General features: G+C 40.7%; 4 protein-coding genes across 7 annotated transcripts; 2 read left to right on the forward strand and 2 right to left on the reverse strand.

The window, feature by feature from the left end:
* Nucleotides 1-82: 82 nt before the first annotated feature.
* On the reverse strand, nt 83-2,460 carry atg12 (ATG12 autophagy related 12 homolog (S. cerevisiae)). Its single transcript, XM_034211273.1, has 4 exons — nt 2,326-2,460; nt 1,233-1,369; nt 1,085-1,147; nt 83-268 (listed from the first exon to the last, which is right to left on the reverse strand). The coding sequence occupies exons 1-4, from the start codon at nt 2,417-2,419 to the stop codon at nt 209-211; spliced, it is 354 nt and encodes a 117-aa protein (XP_034067164.1). The 5' UTR covers nt 2,420-2,460; the 3' UTR covers nt 83-208.
* Nucleotides 2,237-4,771, forward strand: isoc2 (isochorismatase domain containing 2). 3 transcript variants are annotated; one of them, XM_034211272.1, is made up of 7 exons: nt 2,237-2,476; nt 2,830-2,894; nt 3,262-3,386; nt 3,490-3,702; nt 4,220-4,290; nt 4,418-4,535; nt 4,621-4,771. In XM_034211272.1, coding segments are annotated over exons 2-7 (594 nt in total). In that variant the 5' UTR covers nt 2,237-2,476; nt 2,830-2,893; the 3' UTR covers nt 4,687-4,771. The 3 variants fall into 3 exon arrangements, with proteins under 3 accessions (XP_034067163.1, XP_034067161.1, XP_034067162.1); XM_034211270.1 differs by having other exon boundaries at nt 2,409-2,615; XM_034211271.1 differs by lacking the exon at nt 2,237-2,476 and having other exon boundaries at nt 2,607-2,894.
* A 243-nt stretch (nt 4,772-5,014) lies between these two features.
* Nucleotides 5,015-9,854, forward strand: foxj2 (forkhead box J2). Of its 2 annotated transcripts, XM_034211387.1 has the most exons (11): nt 5,015-5,269; nt 5,556-5,886; nt 6,028-6,102; nt 6,190-6,282; nt 6,477-6,626; nt 6,706-7,147; nt 7,455-7,655; nt 7,757-7,858; nt 8,558-8,662; nt 8,801-8,890; nt 9,358-9,854. In XM_034211387.1, the coding sequence occupies exons 2-11, from the start codon at nt 5,569-5,571 to the stop codon at nt 9,468-9,470; spliced, it is 1,689 nt and encodes a 562-aa protein (XP_034067278.1). In that variant the 5' UTR covers nt 5,015-5,269; nt 5,556-5,568; the 3' UTR covers nt 9,471-9,854. The 2 variants fall into 2 exon arrangements, with proteins under 2 accessions (XP_034067278.1, XP_034067277.1); XM_034211386.1 differs by having other exon boundaries at nt 8,558-8,890.
* On the reverse strand, nt 9,843-22,471 carry epn1 (epsin 1). Its single transcript, XM_034211385.1, is given in 14 exon segments — nt 9,843-11,802; nt 12,361-12,603; nt 12,810-12,974; nt 13,572-13,854; nt 14,150-14,233; nt 15,630-15,701; nt 15,917-16,012; nt 16,014-16,075; nt 16,227-16,347; nt 16,674-16,802; nt 17,554-17,712; nt 18,072-18,178; nt 18,494-18,654; nt 22,417-22,471. Coding segments are annotated over 12 exon segments (1,944 nt in total). The 5' UTR covers nt 18,141-18,178; nt 18,494-18,654; nt 22,417-22,471; the 3' UTR covers nt 9,843-11,341.
* Nucleotides 22,472-24,479: the final 2,008 nt, after the last annotated feature.

Raw genomic sequence — 24,479 nt, forward strand, 5'->3', positions numbered from 1 at the left:
TCACCTTTACCGCTGTGCAAAGCCAGGTCTTGTGCCCAGTATGTTAAGAAGAGTGATGACTTCAAAAAATGACAGAAGGAGCTTTACATAGTCACAATAATTTATTTACAATATGTATTTACAGAACAAACTGAATGGAAAAAAATGTTGGTGTTTGGTGGATGGATTAAAGAAAGAGTCAGGTCCAAAATAGAGCTGAAGAAACAGTTCAACCCCAGGCTTGAGATTTACAGTAATGTAGAACCAGCTTGTTATCACTGCCAAAACACTGAAAAAGAGAGAGAGGAAAATACAGTAAAGGAAGTGATGTGACAGTACAGCTCAAACTACTTTGTACAAACTACTGTTAACTGTCCTATTTAATTGGATATTGAGCTGCAGAGCAGTAAGAGCGGATGTCCCCTGTCAATTCTGGACTTTGAGGTCATTACAGTTTCTTACTTTAATCAGTGGTTTAAGATTTTAGCATTTGAAACCTGGAGCTTCCCTCTTACTGCCCCCTCTGCTGGTTAAAGCTCCACATGACACAATCTCTTCGATGGCCCAGGATTGGAAAGTACAAACACTACCAATATAATATTTCATTAAAAGGCCAAGAGGCAAAGCAAGTTCGGATATGTTCTAGTTTAGTGGTTTAGTACCATCATACTCTGTCATTTTGTATAAAGTACATCTCCTATAAAAGAAAAGGTAAGATTTACAGAACATAATTCAAAATGAAAAAGTATTATTTGTAAGGAGAGGCTTGGTGGATTTACTAAATAAATAAAAGGCAAACAAATAAATTCAATTTTTGTTGTTGGCATGTAAACATGAATGAACTCAACCTTTTGTGTGTATTGTTTTGCAAATGTACTTGGAGACATAGTTTAGGTTTGTGTGTCTGGATTCTATGTTTTAGTTACTCTTTATAAGTAAACGTAACTGGAATCAAACATGGTGTTGGATGATGAGGCTTAAAGCTCTAAAAGGAAAAGGTGTTTAAATGGACTTTGGAGTTGAGATTATTTAGTTGCACATACTGAAAATGAATTACAAATCAATACAGTCACAGGGCATTCAAATACTGTAGGTGTTTACTTACATCAAACAGGATCCCGACTTCTTGATCCGGTGAAGGGGCGAATGACTGGTTGACATAAATGAACTGGAAAAAAGCAGATGAAGTGACATGTAAAGAAAAGAAGACGTTTTAGAAAGTGAACAAACAGGTCGACAAACTTCATCCTTACCAGTTGTTCACTGCCTTCAATCTTGAGGAAGCGAGAGATGAACTGAGACAGGGACAGTATCGTCCGACCCCGCTCCACTGCCCACTTCTTTGTTTTCATTATAGGAGTGTCCCCCACTGCCTTCAGCAGCACATCAACTATAAAAGTGGAGAAAATAAAAGGTGAAAGTGCTGCTGCTGCCACCCAAACTGAATCTGAAGATAAATTGTTGTGGGAATTGATGAAGAAGTTAAATCCATTGAAACATGGAGAAGAAATTGAGAAAATACTGCAGAATTAAGTACATGCCATTCACTCTTTAATTTTTTTTTAATAAATACAAATAGGCTGTGCTCAAAATAAACAAGATTTGAATATTATACTCGAACATTATTTGTGTGTACATAAATGATAAACATACAGGGCTACAAAAAATAGAGGAGATATCTTCTAATATACTAGACATGATACACTTCAGTCAAGTATGGGCTCACTCATCACTAATATGTTATCTATGAAATAGTATTTATTTGGTAAAGTCAAAAATAGTTTTATAAAATAACTCTGTAACAGAAAGTCTCCCTGGATTAAACTTCCCACAGCTCATGAGAATAATATTAGTAAAAAGTAGGATACTCCTTGCAATTCCAGAAAGAACGTTTTTAATGCCCTAAATCTAACCCATGAAACGAGATCTGTTGTGTTGTTTTAAGCTAACTGGAGTTTGTTAGCTTAGCATTAATACAATGACAGTTACAAGAGGTAGTTGATATTGGCACTATCGTAAAAAATATGTTATGTAAACAGCATCTCTGAAAAGTATACATCCCATGAGGGAAACTAAGATTATATTAGTAAAAAGATTATATTTTGCCTTCATAAATAGCAGCATTTGATTGCGCCGTTCCCCAAACCGGTAGTACTAAATGAAAAACGCTTAATGCTTATTGGCTAAACAGAAAAGAGGAACCTTTCTATTGGCCAACATCTCTGTCTATCTTAATTTACGTCACACACCCGGAACAGTTTCTTCTAGCACTGTCAACATCCCTCGTAAACAGAAAATTATTTATCACTGATTGAGTAGAGTTTTGGATATATAACAAATTCTTACTTTTTTTCTTCTCATCATTTGTCGACGTCTCGTCTGGCGGCGGTTGTGACTCCTCTTTTGGCGTTTCTGTTGGGGACTCTGCATTGTCAGACATCTTCAGGTGACCACTCTGGCTGTGGTTACCACCCACCTGAACAAGCCTAGCGATTGGGTGCGTACAATGGCTGCTATTGCCTCTAAGAACCGTCAATCACGAAGACACGTAATTCTATTGGTCAATGGGCGGTGGGCGCTGCTGTGTTTATCAAAGGCTGTCGAACTTGTGTGTCTTCCTCATAGCTACATGCTAGGTTAGTTGTTCTTTTTTGGACTTTGGAATTGTTAAATTGCTTATCACGAATGTGGAAGTTGATTGTCTATTGATTTAATCTTGTGCACGTTTTTGTTAAATATTGCATGCATTCCTACTCTTTCGCTTCAACTAAAATAGCATGTTGTGTTCGTTTCTCATAACACAATCACATGGGACATTATACTTTAACCTGATAGCTGAACTTTCTACAGCCCTGTTTGACCCATTACGCAGTCCTCTACCTCTACCAGACACAAGGACCATTCAGACAACAGCAGTAAGTTCACTTTAATGTTTCTTTATATTACGTTTAGCTCAAATGACCGTATATCGCCATGTCACTCTAATTCAATTGTGTTCAGCTAAGAGACGGTTCTCATTGTTATAAAGACAATGCCATTCACCATTGACGAAATATTTCGTACAAGGAAGAGAACCTATTTCCTTTAAAAGTAGACACAAAATGCACAAATTGGAAAAACATAATTTGAATGCAAAATGTATGTCAAACAGAATTGCATATATGACATTGAATGGGGGATATTATTAAAACTTCAATGCTATTTTAAACTGCAGTGGCCAATCCACTGTGTTGTTCCTGACCTTAAATCTGTACCTCCTTTTCTGTTAACTTGCTCTTCCAGTGGCAAGCATTGGCCGGCTCTCCACCAAGGATGCAGTGCTCCTCCTGTGTGACATGCAGGAGAAGTTCAGACCCAACATCTTCCAATTTCCCAACATTGTCAGCAATGCGGCCAGATTGCTCAAGGTTGGAAATACTCACCATCACAGAATCACGCAAGTAGCTGTCAACCATACCAGTAATCAGCTTCCTATTTATTATGAACTATTAATTATATCTCACTTCACAGGCCAGTCGTGTTCTCGGCATCCCCGCCATTTTAACAGAGCAGTACCCTAAAGGCTTGGGTCCCACTGTACTAGAGCTGGAGGCAGGTGACCTGACTGCTTATGCTAAAACCTCTTTCACCATGATGATAGACGAGGTGGAGAAGCAGATGCAGGCCCTCGGGAACCCCAAGCAGGCTATACTGTGTGGAATAGAGGCACACGCCTGTATTGCAGTAAGACCACATCACTGTTCAAATGTCATAATATAATTCTCAGCATCATGAAACACAACATAAGTCCTCTACATTATTTGAAATGTATTTTAAATATGTTCCTTTGTTATAGTTTTTGTAAATCACAATTACTTGCAGGTTTTATTCTCCAGTTGGCTTGCCTACTGTTCTTAAAGATGCCAGATCTTGCTCATACATATCATATGTGTCTTATGCATTCTTGCATGGATTTTTGATTGAAATAAAACCCTTTTTATTAGTGGTCCTTCACAGATTAAAGGAGAAATATAGTGGAAAAACTCACTTGTTTAGTGTACATACACGTGGGTTGGATTACCTACCAACCCACAAACTGTAAAATATGAACATTTATGATGTGGAAGGCGATGATGGGAAATCTTATTATTAAGCTATAACATTATGCTGTTCTAAAGACATTTTATTATGCTAGTTTTCATGGTGTGCAACAGAGCTTAAGTTAATAATTAAATACCCTTCCCTCTTGTCTTTTCCACAGTGCACAACATATGACCTGCTTGAAAAGGGAATAGAGGTTCATATCGTGGCTGATGCCGTCTCATCCAGAAGGTATCTGTGTATTCTATATGTTGTTCTGTTATATAGCATCGTCTCACCCACATTAAATATAGATTTGTTTCTCTGTGTTTCTGGAATCGGTTTATATGTGTTCCTACTTTTGTGTCTCCCCACACAGCCAGACAGACCGCTTGTTTGCTCTGTCCCGACTGAAGCAGAGCGGGGCGTTCCTCACCACCACTGAGGCTGTTCTGCTGCAGCTGGTTCAAGACGCCAAACACCCAAACTTCAAGGAGGTGCTTGCTCTAGCTGCACTTTGTTGCTCTCCTGAGTTACTTTTGTTTGTTTCATGCCTGACAAACTTATTTTCTTTATTGACAGATCCAGAGGCTTTTGGCCCACCCGTCCCCTGACACCGGCCTCCTCTCCTTCTTCAGCGCTCTGTAGCAGGACAATCTCCTGTGATTCTGTCCCTAAAATACTGCAACACACTGATAAAGTGCTTCAATAAAAGGATATTGCTATACATTTATATGGCTCTTGTGTTCATGTTTCAGAATCAAACTCTCATGCTTTGTTTGAAATCCTGAGTCTGTACTGTTGAAGTAGAAACTGACAGGTTGTCCCTATTCATTGCAGTCCTGGTGAGCCTACAGCTGGAGGAACCTCTAGTTCAAACTTAGAGAGTCTGAAGAGGAGGGACCAGCTCACAGAGGGGAGGCGCAAAGAGTGAGGTCACAAAGAGGGAGGGATGAGTGACGTAATTCTGGTAAAGCCAGAAAGGGAGGGGAAGGACAGAGAGGGAAAGAAAAAGGAAGCTCTCCGATACGTTTTTTTTGTATGTATTTCTACAAAGTTACACAAACTTTCACCAACCAAAGGCATGACTGATCTTGTGGGGATCAACTTGCCGAAGAGGGAGATCTGAAGGAAGGGACGGACAGCAGTTTGTCAGCAGTTGTGCACAGCTGATGACAACATCACATATTAACACTTTTTAAGGCCTTGGGCCTCGAGTAACCAAACAGAGGTAAGCAAGTCATTCTTATTCCTCACAAAATAGAAAGTACATGTGGAGTTGTCACACTTATAGGCAGTCATTTTCATGTATTTGCTTGTGAGTGGATAGTTTCCACAGCAGGACAAAGTGTCGGAACTTGCAGAGTGGAAGTACAGGAACAGAGCGGTTGACAGTGTTACATCACAGGCAGAGGGAAATCTGTAAAAGCATTACTCAGTGTTGTGTGTATAGCTACAGTGTCCCAAGTTAAGGGAAAAATTAAAATGCTCTCTTCTGATCCTTCATACCCAAACAGAGAAAAAGAGACCATGTCCTCTGAACTGAACTCCAGTCTCACCAGTATCGACTGGCTGCCTCAGCTGGGAATCAGCAGCCTGCGCTCGGGGAGAGACAGAGGAGGAGAGAGGGACAAGAAGAGAGACAGAGGGAGGGAGAGGGGAGACTTCCTCCCCTCTCTGCCGGACCCCTCCCACTCTAACTACAAAGGGAAACCCCCTCACAGCTATGCCACTCTAATCGCCATGGCAATAGCAGCTGCACCTGAGAGGAAGTTGAGTTTGAACGACATCTACACCTGGATCAGTGACACCTTCCCCTACTATAGCCGAGCTGGCCGCGGCTGGAAAGTAAGCTTGAATGTAGAACAATAACATATTATCTTCATATTAGAATGGTGATAATATGGTTCGGGATATGTTACCAATTTCCATTTTATTTGAATTACCAGCTGGTGCACGACTGACTTCATAATTTTGTTTCCCTCACAGAACTCAATTCGGCATAATCTGTCCCTTAATAAATGCTTCAGGAAAGTTCCTCGACCACAGAGTGACCCCGGCAAGGTGAATACTGACACATTTTGATTCTGCATCATGTGAGATGGAGGAAGGGAAGAGCGTTAATCTGAGCACTTGTTTTGTTAATGGCAGGGCTCCTATTGGACAATGGATGGACCTGCAGAGATGAATCAAGTGAGGGCGCCTAAACGTCCCTATCCAGAGGAGGAAGAGGAGAGGCAGGACGTATGTTGTAATATCACTTACTCACCTACTCTATATAGAAGAGAATGCGCCTATTGAAAAACTTGACATTGTTGAGAGATTAGTCAGCATTCAGTTACAGTTTATTGAGGTGAAAAAAGTGTTTTTCATTTTACTTTCCTGCAGGAATTTATATTTTTACCACCCTTTCACTTCGTCTCACTGTGCTGTTTCAGGTTCCTGTAGAGACACAAGCGGAGAGCAGAGCTTCTCCTCATCAACATCCACCTCCACCCTCACACAGAGACCACCAGCTCACAGAGCCTCTGGGAGCCATCCAGCAGCAGCCTCCCCACTTTGCCTCCCTTTCCCCTCCCCCATGCAAGGTAGAATCACTTTCACCTTTCTTTATCACAGTCAGGGTTGTTTCAGCGTTTCATCTGATCTAATCTTTTATCTTCACAGCAACCATCACCCTACATGCCAAGCCCTGTGTCCTCTCACTCTGTCCATAATCAATCTCCTGCTGCCCCTATGTCTTCTATCCATTCCTTTTCACCTCACCATCCACCTGGACCAACTTTTACCCCCCCTCCTTTATCTGCTGCCAATATGTCTTCTCCTTCAGCTCATTCTTTCTCCAATGCCCCATTGTCCTATCCTGCTAATTCAGTTTCTGGTCCCATTTTCACCTGCGCTCCTACCGCAGTGCCTGTTTGCACTGTGTCCGCCCCCCCTCACTCCCCTGCGTGTGGGGTCCCTTCATTTGTTGCTGGTCCTCCTGTGGTCTCAGTGAACTCCTCCGAGCCTCAGCTGCTTTTCACCTTCGACGAGATGATCTTGCCAGACTTGTATGCGTCTTTCAAGTCTATCTTCAAGACCATGCGGGACAGGGGTGGCTCACAGTGTGAGTACTATGTCTGTCTAATGCAGCACTTTGGAACAGTCGTCTTGAAAAGTGCAACATAGTTATATATATTAAAATTTCCGAACCACAAATAAAGATTGCAATATGTCATATTTGTACTGCTTACATGATCTGTATCATGCCTCATTTAAATAGTACTGTACCAGAACAATCAGTAATGTGGAGTTAAGCATTTACTTTTCAGATAAAGGACCTCTGTGCCAAAATGGAAACTCAAATATTGATTAAGCCCACATTATACACATTAACAGCTCGGATGAGTGACTTATTTGTATGCAATTTACAGCGGATGTTGCTCCACTGGCTCCTCTGAACAACGACACTACCCCACTTCACACTCCAACTCTGCTGCCATTTTCCCCTCACCCTGCACCACCAGCAGCAGCACCTCCACCTGCAGCTCCTCATGTAGCTCCACCTGCAGCACCTCATGTAGCACCTCCATCAGCTCCACACCCTCCTGAGACTGAGCGCATTCCACAATACAGTAAGTCCAACATTACCTCACTTACTGACCCCAGACATGCTTGAATTGCATTAAAGGCAGAATCAGTGCTTTCTAAAGTTACCTTCCCTCTTCCACTTTAGCGGTGCCAGCTGACTGGTTCAGTAACCCTGATTCTCTGAAGGAGAGCTTCCGCATTGCCAGCAGTCTAGACTGGGCCAACATCGACCTCTCTGGTCACCCAGGTCTGTGCTGTTCACCAGAGTCTTGATAACATGTTGTTTCTCTTCTGGAGGTTGTTTGGGTCAAATCTGCTGAGGTTTTGAGATATTCATCTACTCTCAAGTATTAGACAAAGGAAGAGAGGAGCTGTTTGAGTCAGTTAGTCAAGCAACAGACAATGTATTGGCAGTTATAATGTAATCAATTGATTTTTTTCCTAGCAAAAAAACAATTATTCTTTGCTTCCAGCTTCTTAAATGGGAGGATTTAATGGTTTAATTTTGTCATTCGATAGTAACCTGAATATTTTTGGGCATTAGAATTGATCTTTTGATATTTTTTACTATTTATTTTTGATTTAATATCCAAATTGATTAATTACAAAAAGTATAATTTGCAGATTATTCAATAATGAATATCATCTTCACTGCGGCCTGGAATGGTGCTGTGTTGTGACACCACTAATACAACGTGTACAGTGGTGGAATACAATTCTCAGAGATACTGTGGATATCTCAAAACCTCAGCAGATAAAAATAAATCTGGCTTGTGTGAACTGCCAGATTTACTGACCCATTAAGATGTTTGTCTTTTTCTGCTGATGTATCAACTCTTCATGGGTGGCAGATAGTGAAACAACTGAATATGATGATAATTTAAACATTTTTTCAATAACTTTTGTTGTTGTTTATTAAAGACTTTCTCTCCCATTCTGTCCCCAGACCTGCTGGAGGGCATGCGGCAGGCGGAGCTCTGTGATTGGGCACTGGACCCGACGCTCTTCACGTCCCTCTGCGACTCTCTGAACCGCTTCTTCACTCAGAAAGGCATGATTACCTCTGGGAGTAACTCCCCCCTGGCCCTCGGGGGTCCTCACCCCCTACACGGCCCACCATTCACCTCCAATCCGCCTCCTACCCTCGCCAGCCTGACTCACCCCTCACCCCTCCCTTACTCTCCCATAGTTCACCCCGTCAGTGGAGTGCAGCCCCCCCGTAGGGCTCCGCACATGCAGGGCCAAAGACCTCAGCTCACACAACCTGCAAACACAACCGGTAAGAACTGGACATCATGGTCGATTGGGTTTCCATTTAAATGTTTGTGGTAACTGAGTGGAATTCTGTATGGCGCTTGAAAGGATAGGTTCAGATATTTTTCTAAATAAATAACTCAATAAATTATACAATTGATATAAAAGAAAGAAATACATGTGCATGTTAATTTGATAACTAATGTGCACAGAACTAGAACATATTTTCTAATTGTTTCTTAACTTGATTTGCTTGTTTAAATTGATGTCTGTACATTTTCCCAATTTTTAACTTAAATAAATACATTATATCAATTTTAAATGCGTTTAAATATTTCTGTACATGTTGTTTCTCTATTTCTTAGTTGTTTCCCATAATGGTAGATGCAGTCTGTGGTAAAGGAGAAGTTATTTAAATAGGAATAACCTTACAATAGCGTTTTCACTTCCTGTTTGTTGTGTGCTAACTTAGTCCATGTTTCTGTGTCTCAGCTGGGATGCAGCCTCAGTCCATGACACCACGACAGCGTCCTCCATTGAAGAATCTGCACAGCAACAGTGAGGAGATCCAGGACGACTTTGACTGGGACTCTCTGCTAGGTTGAGCCTGACTTCCAGTTTAAAACAGAACTTATCAGAGAAATGTGGCTCTTTAGTCTCACAGCCGTCTCCACTAAACTCTATGCAGGGGCTGCCTTACTTTCGTATCTTGAAGCTTCTCTGAGAGCAAGTTTGGGATCAAGTGTGTCACATTCAACTGAATGCTGTATTTTAAGGTTAAATAGTTGTACAAATTATTCACCTTAACATAGCTGTTTTAACTTTTGTTTAGCTTTTCTTCTGCAGGCTGTTTTTTTCTGTTGGATTTTAGCTTTTAAAAACATGTTCACCAAAGAAAATAAACTGTAAATATATTCTTATCAAATTAAATACATATGGGATGCTTGGATATAAACAATAAACACATAACAAGCATGAAACAAGCCAAACACATAAAGTGTTTTTGTTTTATTTCGTAAATTCCTTTTGATTTTTTTTCCATTTTACTTTTCAAATGTGAATGTTCACAGTCATCACCACACAAAAGTCAACCTTACCCAATAAAAGATATTTTTCTTGTTGATATAAAATAACAATTAATTCATCAAACTAAATTAAAAGAACAGCATGGAGCATGTCATCAAGTCCAAGTTTTTTTCTTTCATTCATTGAAATAATTGTCTTTTTTTTTTTAAGAAGCATCAGTACTCTCCCTCTCCGAAGACAGGGCTGAAACGGGTGGACAGTGTAGCTCTGGGACACCTGGACACCAGGGGTCCCATATGAAATGTGTGATTGGAAAAACTAATGCTTCTGATTAACAAACAAAAAAGTGAAATATGATTGGCAGAGAAATGTGTGACCCTTATACCTCATCTGAAATCCCAACATTACATAGTATTAATACAAGTGACAATTTTTTAAAACAAAAATAATGGATGTCATTTCTTGCTTTCTGAGTCACTGAAATAAGAATGGAGACAGATATTGACACATATACACAGAAACAGGCATTTGCACTATTGCATACTCACAAATGAGCATTCATTTTCTCATTCGCACCTGGCTGCAAACACACACATTCAACAAACATCCCATCACTTCGCCCATCAGACCACAGAGGTCCGAGCTCTCTTTAGTTTTCTCCAATAAAATGAAGGGGAAAAATAAGCATTTGATTTAAATGGCATCGTCGTGTGATTTTCTTGTTAATTTGTTCCCAAAAATTGGAAACAAAATAAATTACATTTAATATTAAATTAAAAGTAAAAGAGTTGAAACAATTTGACCACATTGTGCCTGAAATGCTAATGCAGGATTTCCAGTCTGTATTGGAGTTCATTAAAAATCATCCTTCATGCACATTTTTCCTTTCAGTGATTCAGTGTTTATCTTCATTCGAGAGAGAGAGAAAGAGAGAGAGAGAGAGAGAGAGCGAGAGAGAGAGAGAGAAAGAGAGAGAGAGAGAGAGAGAGAGAAAGGTGCAACAGTTTCTCTGTTCAGTTAGTGGCTATGTCTGCTCTCTCTCCAGCTCTCTGTCAGTGCAGTAATATTTCAGAGTGATAACTGAAAACGCCTCTGCTCACAGACTTACCTTCATCTCAAGACAGGACTGAAAATAACACAACATGAAGAACGCTACAGAACGGCACAGGATTAAAACAAAAATAAATAGATCTCTATTTCCCGCCCACAAACAACCCATACTGTAATGAAAGGAACTAAATGTGGAAAATTATTCTGAAATGAAATAATGCTTTTGAAGGAAAAGATAAACATAATTTTTAAATTTTTAGTTTTTTTCTTTAAATATAGAAATGTACACATTTTTCTTTTTGGACACAAACTGTGTTGAAGGGGGGGGGGGGGGGTGAAGGGGGCAGCAGGTACGACAGGGGAGGTTGAAACTGGTGAGCAAAGTAGTGGTGACACTTCCTCAAAGAAGGAAAGGGTTGGTGCTCGCTCCCGTCGTTCCTCCGCCTCCCACTGACCCTCCTGCCCCCATCACTCCGGATCCACTTGGCCCACCCAAAATCAGCTGAGGAGGTGGTCCGCCTCCGTGCCCCATAAAAACCGAGCCTGGGGGGGCCATAGGCGAGAGGCCGCTGAAGGGCATGCCCATGGGGCTGGCCTGCATCATGCCCATGCCCATCCCTGGAGCCCCCATACCCACAGTCATTGGCCCCATGCCCATTCCTGGTTGCATCATGCTCAGCATGGGGTTGGGGGGCACAGGACTGGAGCGGAGGCTCAGGCCAAGTGAGGAGGGCTGAGGTGAGATGGAGCTCATGGGGGGGGCCACGCCAAACGGGTTGGAGCAGGCAGGTATTGGAGAAACCCCCCGACTGGAAATGGTGCTGCCTGGAGTCACTGCCATGCCAGGAGCAGGAGATGAGCCTGAGGTCAGAGGTCAGAGCGGACAGGAACACATCAGGATCACTTCATACCTGCCATTACACTTTGTTCAACACTTTTTCAGATACCTTTTCAATCCATGCCAGGTTTTTATATTTTTCAACACATGCCAGTTAATCCAATAATCTAATCATATTTAATCCGCAACCGTTTTATATGATAGATTTGGATTTTAATAACCAAATAGCTAAATATGGAATAGTTTGAAATGAACTTTTCTCAATTTTAGTGACTGTGAATATGTAAGTTTTGTGTTATCAAGAAGGCTATCTCAAAATGCACTTTTCATGAACAGGGTTAGAGTGTCTGTCTGTCTGTCTGTCTGTCTGTCTGTCTGTCTGTCTGTCTGTCTGTCTGTCTGTCTGTCTGTCTGTCTGTCTGTCTGTCTGTCTGTCTGTCTGTCTGTCTGTCTGTCTGTCTGTCTGCCTGTCTGTCTGTCTGTCTGTCTGTCTGTCTACAAAAGCAATGTTGATCTTAACAAGTTCGGTTGTTGCTCTTTTCTCAGGTTATACACAGATATAGACGATAGCTGTAACTAACCTGTGTTCTGGAGAAAGGGGTTGTGCGCTGAAGAGGAAGAGATGGAAGGGGGCGGTGGCTGTTTGGGTTTGGGTTTAGATGACAAGAGAGAGTCGAGATCCACCAGCGCTGCGTTGGGGCCGAGGAAGGACTCGGGAGTCTTACGAACAGGAAGTGAAGAACCAAGAGATGACAGGTCAAAGGGCACCGGGGAGCCTGTGCTGTTACAGCCTATTGCCGGGGACCCCCATCGCTCCGGGTCTCCTGAGGAGGATAGAAACAGTAAACCAGGATACAAGCAAAGTCTTTCTTTCCTTATAATATAACCACAGATGATATAACAGACACTAGAGGAGGATGAAATGTAGGACAAGACAACTGTAGTGTGCATGCAGTTATAAATCTGTGTGTAGTCCCTGTACCCACACCTCAGTGTTTGAGAGTCGGTGTAGCTTTAAGCGTGAATGTACCTGTGCCGTTTGTGTGTAGGGCGGTGCCACTCCAGATGTCGGAGGTTATAAGGTCAGAGGCAGGGAGAGCCCCTTCACCTGCCCAGGGGTCTACGGGCCCCCCCGAGGAGGATGTGCTGGGTGGCACCGGGGGGCCCCAGGGGTCGGCACTGGGGGGGGTCACAGCTACAGGGGAGGGGAGGAGACGCAGGGGAGGGGAGGGTTAACACAACACCTTACAGGTACATACACAATAAAGAGGGAGCAGGAAGCTGGGCTGGGTTCCAACACTGTTGCTTCTCTCCTTTAACCTCTGCAGTCCCACTAACGTGACAGCTGACAGCAGATAGTAGGTTCACCGTCACCTTTTTCATATCTAAAGCTCAGTGGAGGTAAAGGAGAGATAATAAGCAGCTACCCCATACAATAAAGAGGCACAAAAGGGGTGAGAGAAGAGACAGCTCTGGTTGAGACACAGCCACAGTCAGTCCTGAGTAGAAACAAGAGGATAACAATCCCTGGTTTAGACACAGAGGGAGAATGGATTTAGCATGCTTGCTTTCCTCATTACACACTGAAAGCATGTATGAGAGCTATGACAGCATGGTGACATGACTACATTACAGGCAGTAATGAAGACAGGAAATGGAACAGAGGAGTAAAGGTTGAGAGGTCTTCACATCCTCTTTCATCCAGAGAGCAGGACACGCTTCTCTTCTGATACTCAGCCGAGAGTTCACATTTCCAGTAACCTGCGGAGTGACTAATGATGTGGTTGCTTACCTGAACTCGCCCAGGGGTCAACGTTGTTAACTCTGTTGGACGTCTCTCCCCAGGGGTCAGGGGGAAGGGCTATATTGGGTGGAGCTCCCCCACCCCAGGGGTCAGAGCTTGTAGGGGATGTGGGTGACGTAACCCCCCATGGGTCTGCAGGAGCTGCGCCCCAAGGACCTGAGGCAGCAGGGGCAGGAATCGAGGGTGGAGGCGAGGGGCCGGCAGAGCTCAAAGGGGCCGCAGCACCCGCGGCCCCCCAGGGGTCGCCTGCACTCAGCTCCATCAGAGAGCCCTGTGCCGAGAATATCTTATCGATTAATGCTCCTAAAGCTGTGTTCAGAAAGAAATCTAAGGACACATTCACCCCACGATGTAGAGGTTAGAAGACGAGGAATTTCACAAAACGGAGAAGTCAAAAGAGAGAGAACTGCAGATCAAATACCACTGCTTTTTAAAACTACTTAATCTAAGGGGGATAACCTCAAGGTTACACAACAGTTACAATAATTTGGGGGGACTGAGAGAGACACAGATAGAGGAGGTAATGTCAGGAGAGTGAGAGACGTAGAGACACTTTGAACACACACCTCCTCCGGCTTCTTCTTTTCCCTCCTGCTCTCCTCCAGGGCCATCTGCAGTCTCAGGTCGTCTCCTCTGCGCAGTCGCTCTTCCTGCCAATCACACACACTGTGATGTCAGCTACCTGAGACACACACCCTTAGAAAGCACACCACATTTACAGATTTAAGATCAGTTTAAGATTCAAAGATGAATTAGTGGGATTGGAAGTGAAAACGTTTGATCACCATCTACAGTGAAAGGAAATTAAGGCAAATCGCCCAATCTTTGAATTAGTAGAGTTTGCTATTTTGTCTGATTCTCACAGTATTTCAGCAAAACACAATCAGATCAGACACATGCTTGTTTCACACATGAAATAAAGTTATCCAGGACTGCTGTCAATAGACAACCTAAAATAAAATTGAGTACAGATAAACTGTCTGGAAAGGTTTAGACAAGGATAGGCTATAATTGATATACTATAGACTGACTGAACCAACATCAGCACTTAAGGGGGAAAGACAAAGACAGCCGTAGTTAATTTGCTTGTTGACAAGTTGTCATTTTGAATACTTCTCAGAAACTATTGGTTGGTTTTAATTCCTTCATGCTGTTTGTGGATAACTTGCTTAAAATGCTGTGCATAAAGAACAGGAAGTCGTCTTTTAGCATTGCCCAGTCAAGCCACTTTGACATCCAGCCTACCTGGAGTACATCAAATAAAAACGCCTAGATCAACCAACACAAATCTTGCAGATCGTCACAGGACGTTCCCACCTAATTCAACCTTTTTTTCTATCACCTAGTAGCAAGGAGTGACACAGGGATTTATCCATGAAGAACAGACAGTATCTGCTATATAACGGAGCAAGTCTTATGCTTAATGTCACTTGTGACATATAGTGTTATCCTTATAAGACCCTGCTTTAGTTTTAGATTACACCAATGGTGCGGTAAGTGCAGGACTCTACCCACTAGCATAAAAAAGGTTAACAAATGTTTAACTCAGTCAACATGGTACAAGCAAGTTACAACAGCAGGAGACGGGTGTAACAGTTTAGGTAAAGAGTGCATTCAAAAACAAGACTATAATTGAAAGCATGCTATCAGAGAGGGTGAAGGAGAGGAAAGAGTGATCAAACCACTCAGTGTTTAATTCAGTAAGTTATGAGAAATATTTGCCAATGCCATGCATATTCAACAAAAGAAATTAGAGATAATCAAATTTTTGGGAGCTGATTTTTGACATAAATTTAAAAAGCACCTACTTTGCAAGCTTTATAGTTTTGCAGAATGTAAAAGGAATTTGACTGGACAAGTGATCACGACCAAATTACTGCATTCTGATGCAAATTTATATTTTGAAGAAAATGACACATGACAAATATGAGCAGAAATTAGTTTTGTTAATTGATCAATACTTGATGTGTAATTCAGAAATTCCAATTGACAGAAAGACAGATAGTATGTGACTGGGCCCCCAGTCAGCTGGCTCTGCCCCCTGACCTTTTGTTGCGCATCTTTGCTGAGTGTGATAGCATAGCTGAGCTCTGCGTCCTCCAGAGGGTCCTTGTTAGTCTGGGGGAGGTCAGGCAGTACATGGTGAGAGCAAAGCTAGGTGTGTGTGTGTGTAGTGAATAGTATGGGTAATATATCCCTATGTGTACACAAGTGCTGAAACAAACTGTACAAACTGCAAACTCTGCTGGTGTTAGTCACAGTAATGCTTGAATCCTTATCTCAGAGGGCTCTAACTTAGCTGTGTCTGCCCTGAATATGCTGCTTTGTGTTACCTGCTCTGCCTCTTCTTTACTCATGGCCAGAGCCAGCTGGAGTTGCAGATCTTCCTCTCCAGTGCTCTGGGGCCACGCCTGCTCAGGGTCGGCCCCCCCCAGAGTGGGAGCCCGCTGACAGGCTGCCTCCCAGGCTGGGTGCTGAGGGAGCTGAGGAGGCTGCAACAGAGACAAACCAGAATATGCATGAATGAGAGCTTGTGTAAGGTCATCAACTTATCAGAGCTAAAGGCCTTCTTTCAGTGTAATACTTTCACTTTGAGCATTGGTTAAATCTTTAAAGACAATCTATTTTAAGTACCAATCTCACCACTGGAGGTTTGTGCCATCTTCTCTTTGGTTTTGAGGGCGTGGATCCTCTCCTCTCTTAGTCTCTCTTCATCTTTTAGCAGTGTCACCAGCTGTTTGGCTTTCTCTCTAACATTTACCCCCTGGAAAAAAGACATGCATAAGCAAACAAGTATATCCTGCAAATGAAGTGTATTGTTTTTACATAACCATACAGCTGTACACCTCAGAGTTAGTGTTAAAGCTTGTTAGTTTGTTAGTTCAAGGTTTCATTTACCAACTTCCCATAAAAAACTTTAATGGCTGGCTTTGTTTGCATAGGAGGTCAGAAACACATTGTAAAATGTCCTAGAATGACACACAAGCGGCATGTTTGGAAAAGCATGTCTGCATTCCACAAAGGTGGAACTTACTCGCTAATCACTTCAACTATCTATGCAGCTCTGTGGGCCTGGGTGCGCTTGTGTACCTGGTCTTTGCCGTCTCTGTCTATGAACTGGAAATCCTTGAGGGTCTGGACTGCGTATATGTTCTCTCGGCACTGTTGGGCAACACGTTCTGAACCCGTCTTGATCAGGTACTCCATAAGAGTCATAGCCTGGTGGAAACAAAATCACAACCAATTGACCAATTGTAGAAAAGGGACTTTAATTTCCTTTTTTGGATTCAACATACATTCACATGCTTTCAGTGTGTACGTTAACACACACCGTTAGTACTAATAAATAAATTCATACATTTCATAAAACCAAAAATATTTGGAACGGGTCTGAAATCTCTCTCCAGCTTACTCATTGAATTGTCAGACAGTTAACACTCAATGGTTTACTCTGTAGTGAGTAGTTCATTGAGATGTATTCATATTTTATATTGTTGCATCGACTCAGTTGTCTTGTGTCTTATCTGTCAGAGAGAAAGCATTATTTATTTGTATTATCATACATTTGACCTCCTTGTGTCTATTAACCTGATAAAATGTTATATTTGCTTCATGTACCTTTAACGTTCTTAACAAATAAACTGAGGGGAATTTATTGTTGTTTGTTTTTAACTGGTGATGTGTCATTTTGTAAAGCACTTTGAGCTGTATGAAAAGTGCTATATAAATAATAATAATCATTATTATTTAAGACGCTTCAAAATCATCGTCATTCTGCATCATCAATGATAAATGTAGTGTGGCAAAATTCAAAACCAAATTGTATTGAAGGAAAACATAAAGTGGACATCCTATTGCCAAAATATCATCTATTCTACATTCAAACAATGCGAAAACCAATAATGTGTGTATATTATGGTATATGTACTGGTGACATATTGCCACACAATTATACCAAACAAACACAAACCTTGTACACATGTCTCCAGTTCTTGCCGTGGTCATTGAGGCGCTTCCACACCATGCTCATGATTTCCGAGAAGGCCACAACATTGTAGGTCAGATCAGCAATCTCTGACATCAGAGAGCTGCTGGGGCCCCAGGGGTCATTGGACGTCGCCTCTCTAACCTGCAGCACGGCAAAACAGCAAGGGACAAACTTCCAATCATCCTCTATCCGAACTGTCGTGAGAAGAATCACATTGAGCGAATACCTTGTAACAATTTGGGACAATGGTCCACAGTGTTCTGAGTATCAATACAAACTCAGTCACGACACAAGCCGGAAAGAGGCAGACTAATGAACGGATATATGATTAGGTTAGCTAATATTATGAATAATAACTGGAAAGAGGGAGCATGTTGCTTTGCTCGTCAGCAGCTAGTCACATGTGCTGTAGAGATAAACAGATTACATTTCAGCAAAGGACATATGGAGGATGTGGGTGTGGGAAAGAAGAAGACCAGATAAGCAGAAAGACACACAACCTTGATTTCAGCCTCTGAATAGTTGTGGACGATGTTCTTTACTTGTCGCCGTAGCGATGAGGTCGACATGGCAACGGTCTGGCCGTCGAGTCCTGCTGCAATCTGAACTGCAAATGGAGAACAGAGAGGGGTTGTAAAATATAGGTAATAAAAGCGAACAGCAACAAAGGGCAAAGAGGACTCTTATTTCAAGGAGCAAAATAGGTTTAATTAAAAGAGTCAATTCTACTTTCAAAAAAGAGGGCAAGAAGAGAAAGAGTCAGAAAGACTGGAGAGGATGTATGCAAGTACAAGTGTGTGGATAAAAGGTGGTTGTCCTTGAGAAGAACAAGAGTGTGAAAGAGGGTGTCTATAGCAGATACATCTGAAACCATGTGACTGCTGGTGTCAACAGAGGAAGTGAGAGTGAGCGTCATGCACACCTGTTACACAAGAATGATGCAGAATGAGGGTCTCTCCTCTTGCTTTCTTTTCGTTTTTCTGGCTTGTGAGCCACTCATTCACGGAGTGCTATGTCTCAGTTTGCCTTTTTCTTCCTGTGACAACATTTGGTCCCAAAACCTTGGGCGTAGGGAGATGAAAACTAAGGAGCAAGATTGAGATTATCATTAAAAAATAACCCACACATACTGAGAGATTATTACTCTATCCCAACAAACAGACTAGAACCAGCTGTAACGTTATGCTAGGTCTAACTCTATTAGAAAACATCAGGACAAAGCAGATATTCAAAATCACAGGACTTGTTGCTGAACCACACATGGCTAATAGTCAGAGATACACCATACTAGTTATATACTTTATCTTGTTTAGTAAGTCAAGTCATAAAACCCTTTTTATTCTCCAAAAGATAAGAGTGATTGCCATTAAGACACAGGAAGGGGAAATGTGTGTTGTTCCTTACACTTAAATAACATCAGTTGCCAAACCTGAATTGCAGCATTAGGACTCACAAGAAGCCGCACGTTTTAGGAATAGGACATGAAGTTCACAAGTTCAAGTACTAAATAAATATTGTATTTGTGAACAGATATTGAAATTGGAAATCTTAGGTACGCTAGATGATAACAGGATCCATTTACTTCATTTCAGGTAATTATATTCCTTATCATTAGACAGATTGAAGTCACAACAACAGTGCTGGTAAAGACAAAAAGGTCATAGAAATATTGCAATATGTGTACAGCTCCAAGATGGTATGCAAATAAGCATGCAGGGCATCTCGGAAATTAAACTTGAACCTGTAACAATACATACAGAAGGGACACTTTTTTTTTTGTTACTGATGTCAGCCATTCATAAGAGGCAGAGTATATGGTGATCACGTTATCAGCAAAACATGTGATTAACAATTGAAAAACACTGTCTGATGAAATCAAATCATGGCTTCTGTTGTGCCATTCCAGTGGGACGGTCTCAATTTGACAAAAGCATTATGAAACCATGATCCTGTCGGATGCTGGTCGTGTAAAGGAATGCAAAGAATGATTTCATGGCACAATATTAAATCCCACTGTACCCACTGAGCATTGTTTGAATTTGATTGCTTACGCAGCAGGCTGAAACACTGTTGCTGACCAGATGCATCCTTTCATTGCAGCAATCTGCATTTTCTCACCAAATAGATGATCATTTCGGGTCATGACACAAAGACACTGAGTAACCAATTCACCTACAGGCATGATTTTAGTGCCAATTTATATAAAAGCTGTATGTACTTTTTAAGAGCTAACTTCAAACATTATCTACCCTGTAATACAAATAAAAGGAAATAGTCATTATCCAGTTATCCTTCTGCCTCTTTAAAAGAATGATGAACCCTAATTATATCAGAGCTTGAGTTTAGACATGTTGTACTCTTTAAAAGCACACACAGGAGGAGCAGTTTGAGCAAGTTCAGCTAAATACATTAAAGATAACTTTCAAAGACCACTCCCTCAACTGCTATATCTCAAGAACTAAAGGCAGCAGGAAGGCAACATCTTTTTGGCTAAAGAAGATGAAAGGTTCAACCCACCCACTGCATCAATATTCCTTGAAAAAGTAAATGAGCAATGGTGGGAATTGGAAACCAAGAAACTACGCTTCTCTTCCCATTTCCCTAGCCTCAAACAGACCTTCCTGCGTACAAGTATATACTCCTCAAGAGGGAAGTATGCAGACTGACCTTAACACCATGCATCTGATGGGCATGAAAACAATTCATACCTTTGTTGATAGCAATTTAAATAATAATGTACTTCTTATCTTACATTCTTAAATACACTCTAGCTGTCTCTATGCCTATAGACTGTTTTAAACACCCACATATATAAAAGTTACATAGTAACTTAACAACAGTAACACCTTTAGGGAAGATATGCATATGTTCAGGTTTAAATATACTTTGGTAAACCAATTGTGAACCAGACACAACTTTGGTGTATACTTGTATAAGTGTTTTAAATAAGCCTGACACATATAGATTGTCTGTGTTTAGATTTGTAGGTCAGACAAATATGAGACCACATTGCACAACTGCATCTAATGCAACTATTGCAAAAGCCAGGTCAGACTCCTGAAGCTCTGTATCAAAGTTCAAACACTAACTAATCGTTGATAAGGGGCCAAATAATACGCCCTTTGTATCTCAGGTTGTATCAAATATCTCCACAATCTCAAATACTAAAGAAGGTTTCAGTAACTATGTATATGTCGTTGTTCGGAAAAACACAATCACATTATCTTCTACTTTGAATTGTCTTCTCTGCTTTACATATGGGTTTCAATGCCCACTCATGTAACCTCTGACAGGCCTGAAGAAGAAGTATACAATATATTTAAGGAAGAAATTAAGTAAAAGAAGAAAATACCAGAAAACTCTAGGTCCGCTGCAACATTCATTACATACATAAAGGCTAAAGACTTGTCTTTTTGCCTTTTATCTAATCATATTAGTATTAATGTATTTCAATGCACTGGAACATTTGTTGTTGTATGCTATACCTGTATTTTCATATTATAGCTTGTTTAACTTTTTGAGTTCTGTTCTGCTGCTCAATTTGTGAGTTATGTGTATGTGGGGTTATGTCAAACACTTTGAACTGTCCTGTTGCTGAAATGGGCTGAATAAACTTGCCTTGCCTTCAGACCAACAGAAGCCCCACTTAGATGAGTGCTAGGTTGAGCTAACACATGTTAATAATACGTTATAGGCAAATGATCCAGTACAAACAAATCGCTGTTACACTTGCATTACAATAATATAGATTTACATAAAGTGCCAACCAGGCCTGCATAACCTAAAAAAGGGAGAGTATTTAGGTATCTGTGTTCCCTAGCCCAATATCCTGAAAGGTATCTCTAATGTTCAATGTATGTTTCACTGGGGCAATATGGTGAAATCCCCCACCTACTGCTTACTGATGCTAAACTGTACGCCCTCAAATGTTCAGGCAAAGTTTTCTGGACTTTAGACATTGATATCTCCACAGTGGCTGAACACATTTTTACCATACAGGTCCAATCTCCCTTCGGAAATATAGAAATGATCCCAAACCTGAGCTTACTTAGTCCCCCTGTCACTTGTATACACTTGACGTAATCCACACCCAGTTAGCTGGCACACTGATAACGTTAACAACCGTTACCCATGTAACGTTAAGCAAGCAGTCTGTCATCTGACAGTGCTATCTCTCCAGCAAGCGTTAACTTAGTGTTAGACAGAGTGGGGACCATGACATTATACAACACTGTTACCAAAAGCATTGTGAGCATTATCTGTGTCAGAAAAATATGTATGCGAAAGACAAGTTTACGCGCAATTACTAAAGCTGATAAGGCAATAAACATTGTCCTACATGTCATTTAACTGTTAGCTTATATTATCCACTTAGCCGGCAAACTCTTCCATTCTCACACCTTTCGAAACAGTTAGCTAGCACTTTGACACCAGAGGTTTGGGTAAAGTCTGAGTAAAGTGTAGATAGAGGTACAGAAGGGTGTAGGGTGTTTTTGTACGAGTTGGCAGACAAACTAACGCGAAATTAAAGGTGATATTCTTCACACAACCGTGAATCACTACACACTAGGAAGGGGCGGTTAGTGTACCTGCCAGCTTCACTGATAAAATAAATCACTTGCTGCTGCTGCTGCTAGAAAAGATTAGCCAGCTAATAAGCTAGCAGTTAGCTAGCTAGCTGCTGCTAGAGAGTTCGCAACATGATTGCTAGACTGTACAAGCTTTAATCAAGGACACGTTCTGCTGTGGGACAGTGTTTGATATACACGTTCAAATCACAAGCCGAAACGCCAAAAAATACTGACAACAGACCAAAATAAAAAAACAAATCAAGTGTGTACTGACCCTGTTGTAGCTTGAATGTACGAGGAGATGGCCGAATTTCCGCTTCCGTTCTCGGCTACAGGAAAGACCGCACCCCCTGTAGCTTTGTTTTCCTTGGATGGTAGTAGACTCATTCATAATTTATTGATTTTTTTAAATGCCAGAATTGTTGTTCTAAATGAAATTAATACAACATTAAAGTTTGGTTAATTTTCTATATATTTTTTTAATTATTTTTATTTAATTATTTTTATTTGAACGATTTTATAACTGTTTTCCTATTCAAGAAAATAAGACATCCCGTTAAACAAGACCTACAAATTAATTACCAGACTATCTAAACGATATCCTTTGCAGCACCGCAAGAGTTTATAGATGAACATAAGCATTTTCAGTAGTAGGCCTACTCCAATATAATACCACGATGGAGTGAGTCTCAAATATAAAGTAAAAATGGCAATCAGTCAGTGTGCATTCTGCAGGGTTGCTTATTCCTATCAAAATCAGAATCAGAATTAGTTCTAATTTATCCCAATGGGGATAACAACAACAATGTATTAAAGAGGAAATCTGTTTAATAAATTATTCCAAGAAGAGACAGGGAAGTGACTTTTGGATGACCTAATCTACTATCTATGTATGGGAAATAAATCACATCCATTTTCATGTGTGTTTAAAAAAGTGTTTAAGGCCCTATAATACTAAAAACCGACCTTTTTCTGCTTTTATCAATTCTTTATTGTCTATAAATGTGCAATTATTTTTATTTAAAGCCTTAACAAATACGTTTATTCCATTAAGTCAACCTAAACCAATGTGGTTCATCATGATATAGAATTTTAATAAAATCTTAAGTATACCATCATTGTAACCATCATCATAATCCTGACATTTTTTGACATTAAGTGTTATATAACAGCTGAAAATACGAAACAGAAAATGTCAACATTTTATTTAAAATTATTAACACATCATATTTCCTTACAAAGAGACTCTCAATATCACTCCTCATCAAACAATAGTCTGCTTGTTGAAGGCTCAGTGGCAAGACACATGACCCTTCTGCTGATTGATTATCTTCAGTTTTGAAACTTAAATCTGCAACAAACCACGTCATATTAAGAGCTAATTGACCGGCATATAATTCACATTTAAAATTAAGCCTGCAGAGCCTTAATTAAAGAAAGACAAATCTGGAAATCCAAAACCACTCTCTAAATGTCATTAATAAGTAATTTAATGTAATGCACTGTGTGGTTTTCTCCTCAGTAATGTAATGGCATACTTTCACCACATAGAGGCATTATTGCACTAACTCTCACATCAAATGAAACCATAACAGTTTCCAATAGCTTTTCCTGTCAGTGGTTCCATAAAAAGAACACAGCAAGAACAACAGAGTAACAGCTGGGGGGCACTGGTGTTACAAACTCCCCTTTTATCTTCCATCCCTTTATCCTTTTGTCTTTTCCTTCTCCCAAGGGAGGGGGGACTGAAGGCAACTTTGCAGCAAACTATAACTGTTCACTGTTGCACTGCTTTGGAAACATTAATCTCTTGAAGACAAACCAACAAATGCAGGCGATTAGAAGAAGCATCAAATCTATTTTAACATGTGTGATGCCATAGAGAAACTTTATACAGGATACCCTTTATGCCCACTGCCACTACTCCGTCCGTTTGAGAGAATATAAAAGCTATCTGCAAGTAATCTATACATTTATGTTATTTTAATCATTTATGTGAGTTTGTGGATGAAAGATAAATTCATTAGTTTGCTCAAAGAGAAAAGATGACAATAACAAAACAGAATGATCCACAAATTAACTAAATATGAGTACACCCTTCAAAGACAAATCTAATTTGGCGCTGATATGGTCCAGATAATGCACATGGCTACATATTATCTTCATACTAAAACAACAACCACAACATCATGTCTCCCAGAAGAGTGCTTTTTAATAAATTCCATGTTATCTTCACAGACGATTCATTATTTTTTTGTGATTAAGGGCTGGGGTCAATATCAATTAAGAGGATATTGTCTTTTTTCCTGGTTTTAAAGGCTGCATCACAGTTAAGTG

Source organism: Gymnodraco acuticeps, unplaced genomic scaffold, assembly GCF_902827175.1.
Source record: "Gymnodraco acuticeps unplaced genomic scaffold, fGymAcu1.1, whole genome shotgun sequence".
Classification (NCBI taxonomy): Eukaryota; Metazoa; Chordata; class Actinopteri; order Perciformes; family Bathydraconidae; genus Gymnodraco; species Gymnodraco acuticeps.

Excerpts from the sequence above, each read along its gene's own strand:
- atg12 (XM_034211273.1), bottom strand. The coding sequence starts at position 2,419 with ATGTCTGACAATGCAGAGTCCCCAACAGAAACGCCAAAAGAGGAGTCA. Across the intron at positions 1,148-1,232 it reads TTGAAGGCAGTGAACAACTG|TTCATTTATGTCAACCAGTC; the intron begins GTAAGGATGAAG and ends GCTTTTTTCCAG. Across the intron at positions 269-1,084 it reads AAGTCGGGATCCTGTTTGAT|TGTTTTGGCAGTGATAACAA; the intron begins GTAAGTAAACAC and ends TCTCTTTTTCAG.
- isoc2 (XM_034211272.1), top strand. Across the intron at positions 4,291-4,417 it reads GATGCCGTCTCATCCAGAAG|CCAGACAGACCGCTTGTTTG; the intron begins GTATCTGTGTAT and ends CTCCCCACACAG. Across the intron at positions 4,536-4,620 it reads AACACCCAAACTTCAAGGAG|ATCCAGAGGCTTTTGGCCCA; the intron begins GTGCTTGCTCTA and ends CTTTATTGACAG.
- foxj2 (XM_034211386.1), top strand. The coding sequence starts at position 5,569 with ATGTCCTCTGAACTGAACTCCAGTCTCACCAGTATCGACTGGCTGCCT. Across the intron at positions 6,103-6,189 it reads CACAGAGTGACCCCGGCAAG|GGCTCCTATTGGACAATGGA; the intron begins GTGAATACTGAC and ends TGTTAATGGCAG. Across the intron at positions 7,859-8,557 it reads CGACCTCTCTGGTCACCCAG|ACCTGCTGGAGGGCATGCGG; the intron begins GTCTGTGCTGTT and ends TTCTGTCCCCAG.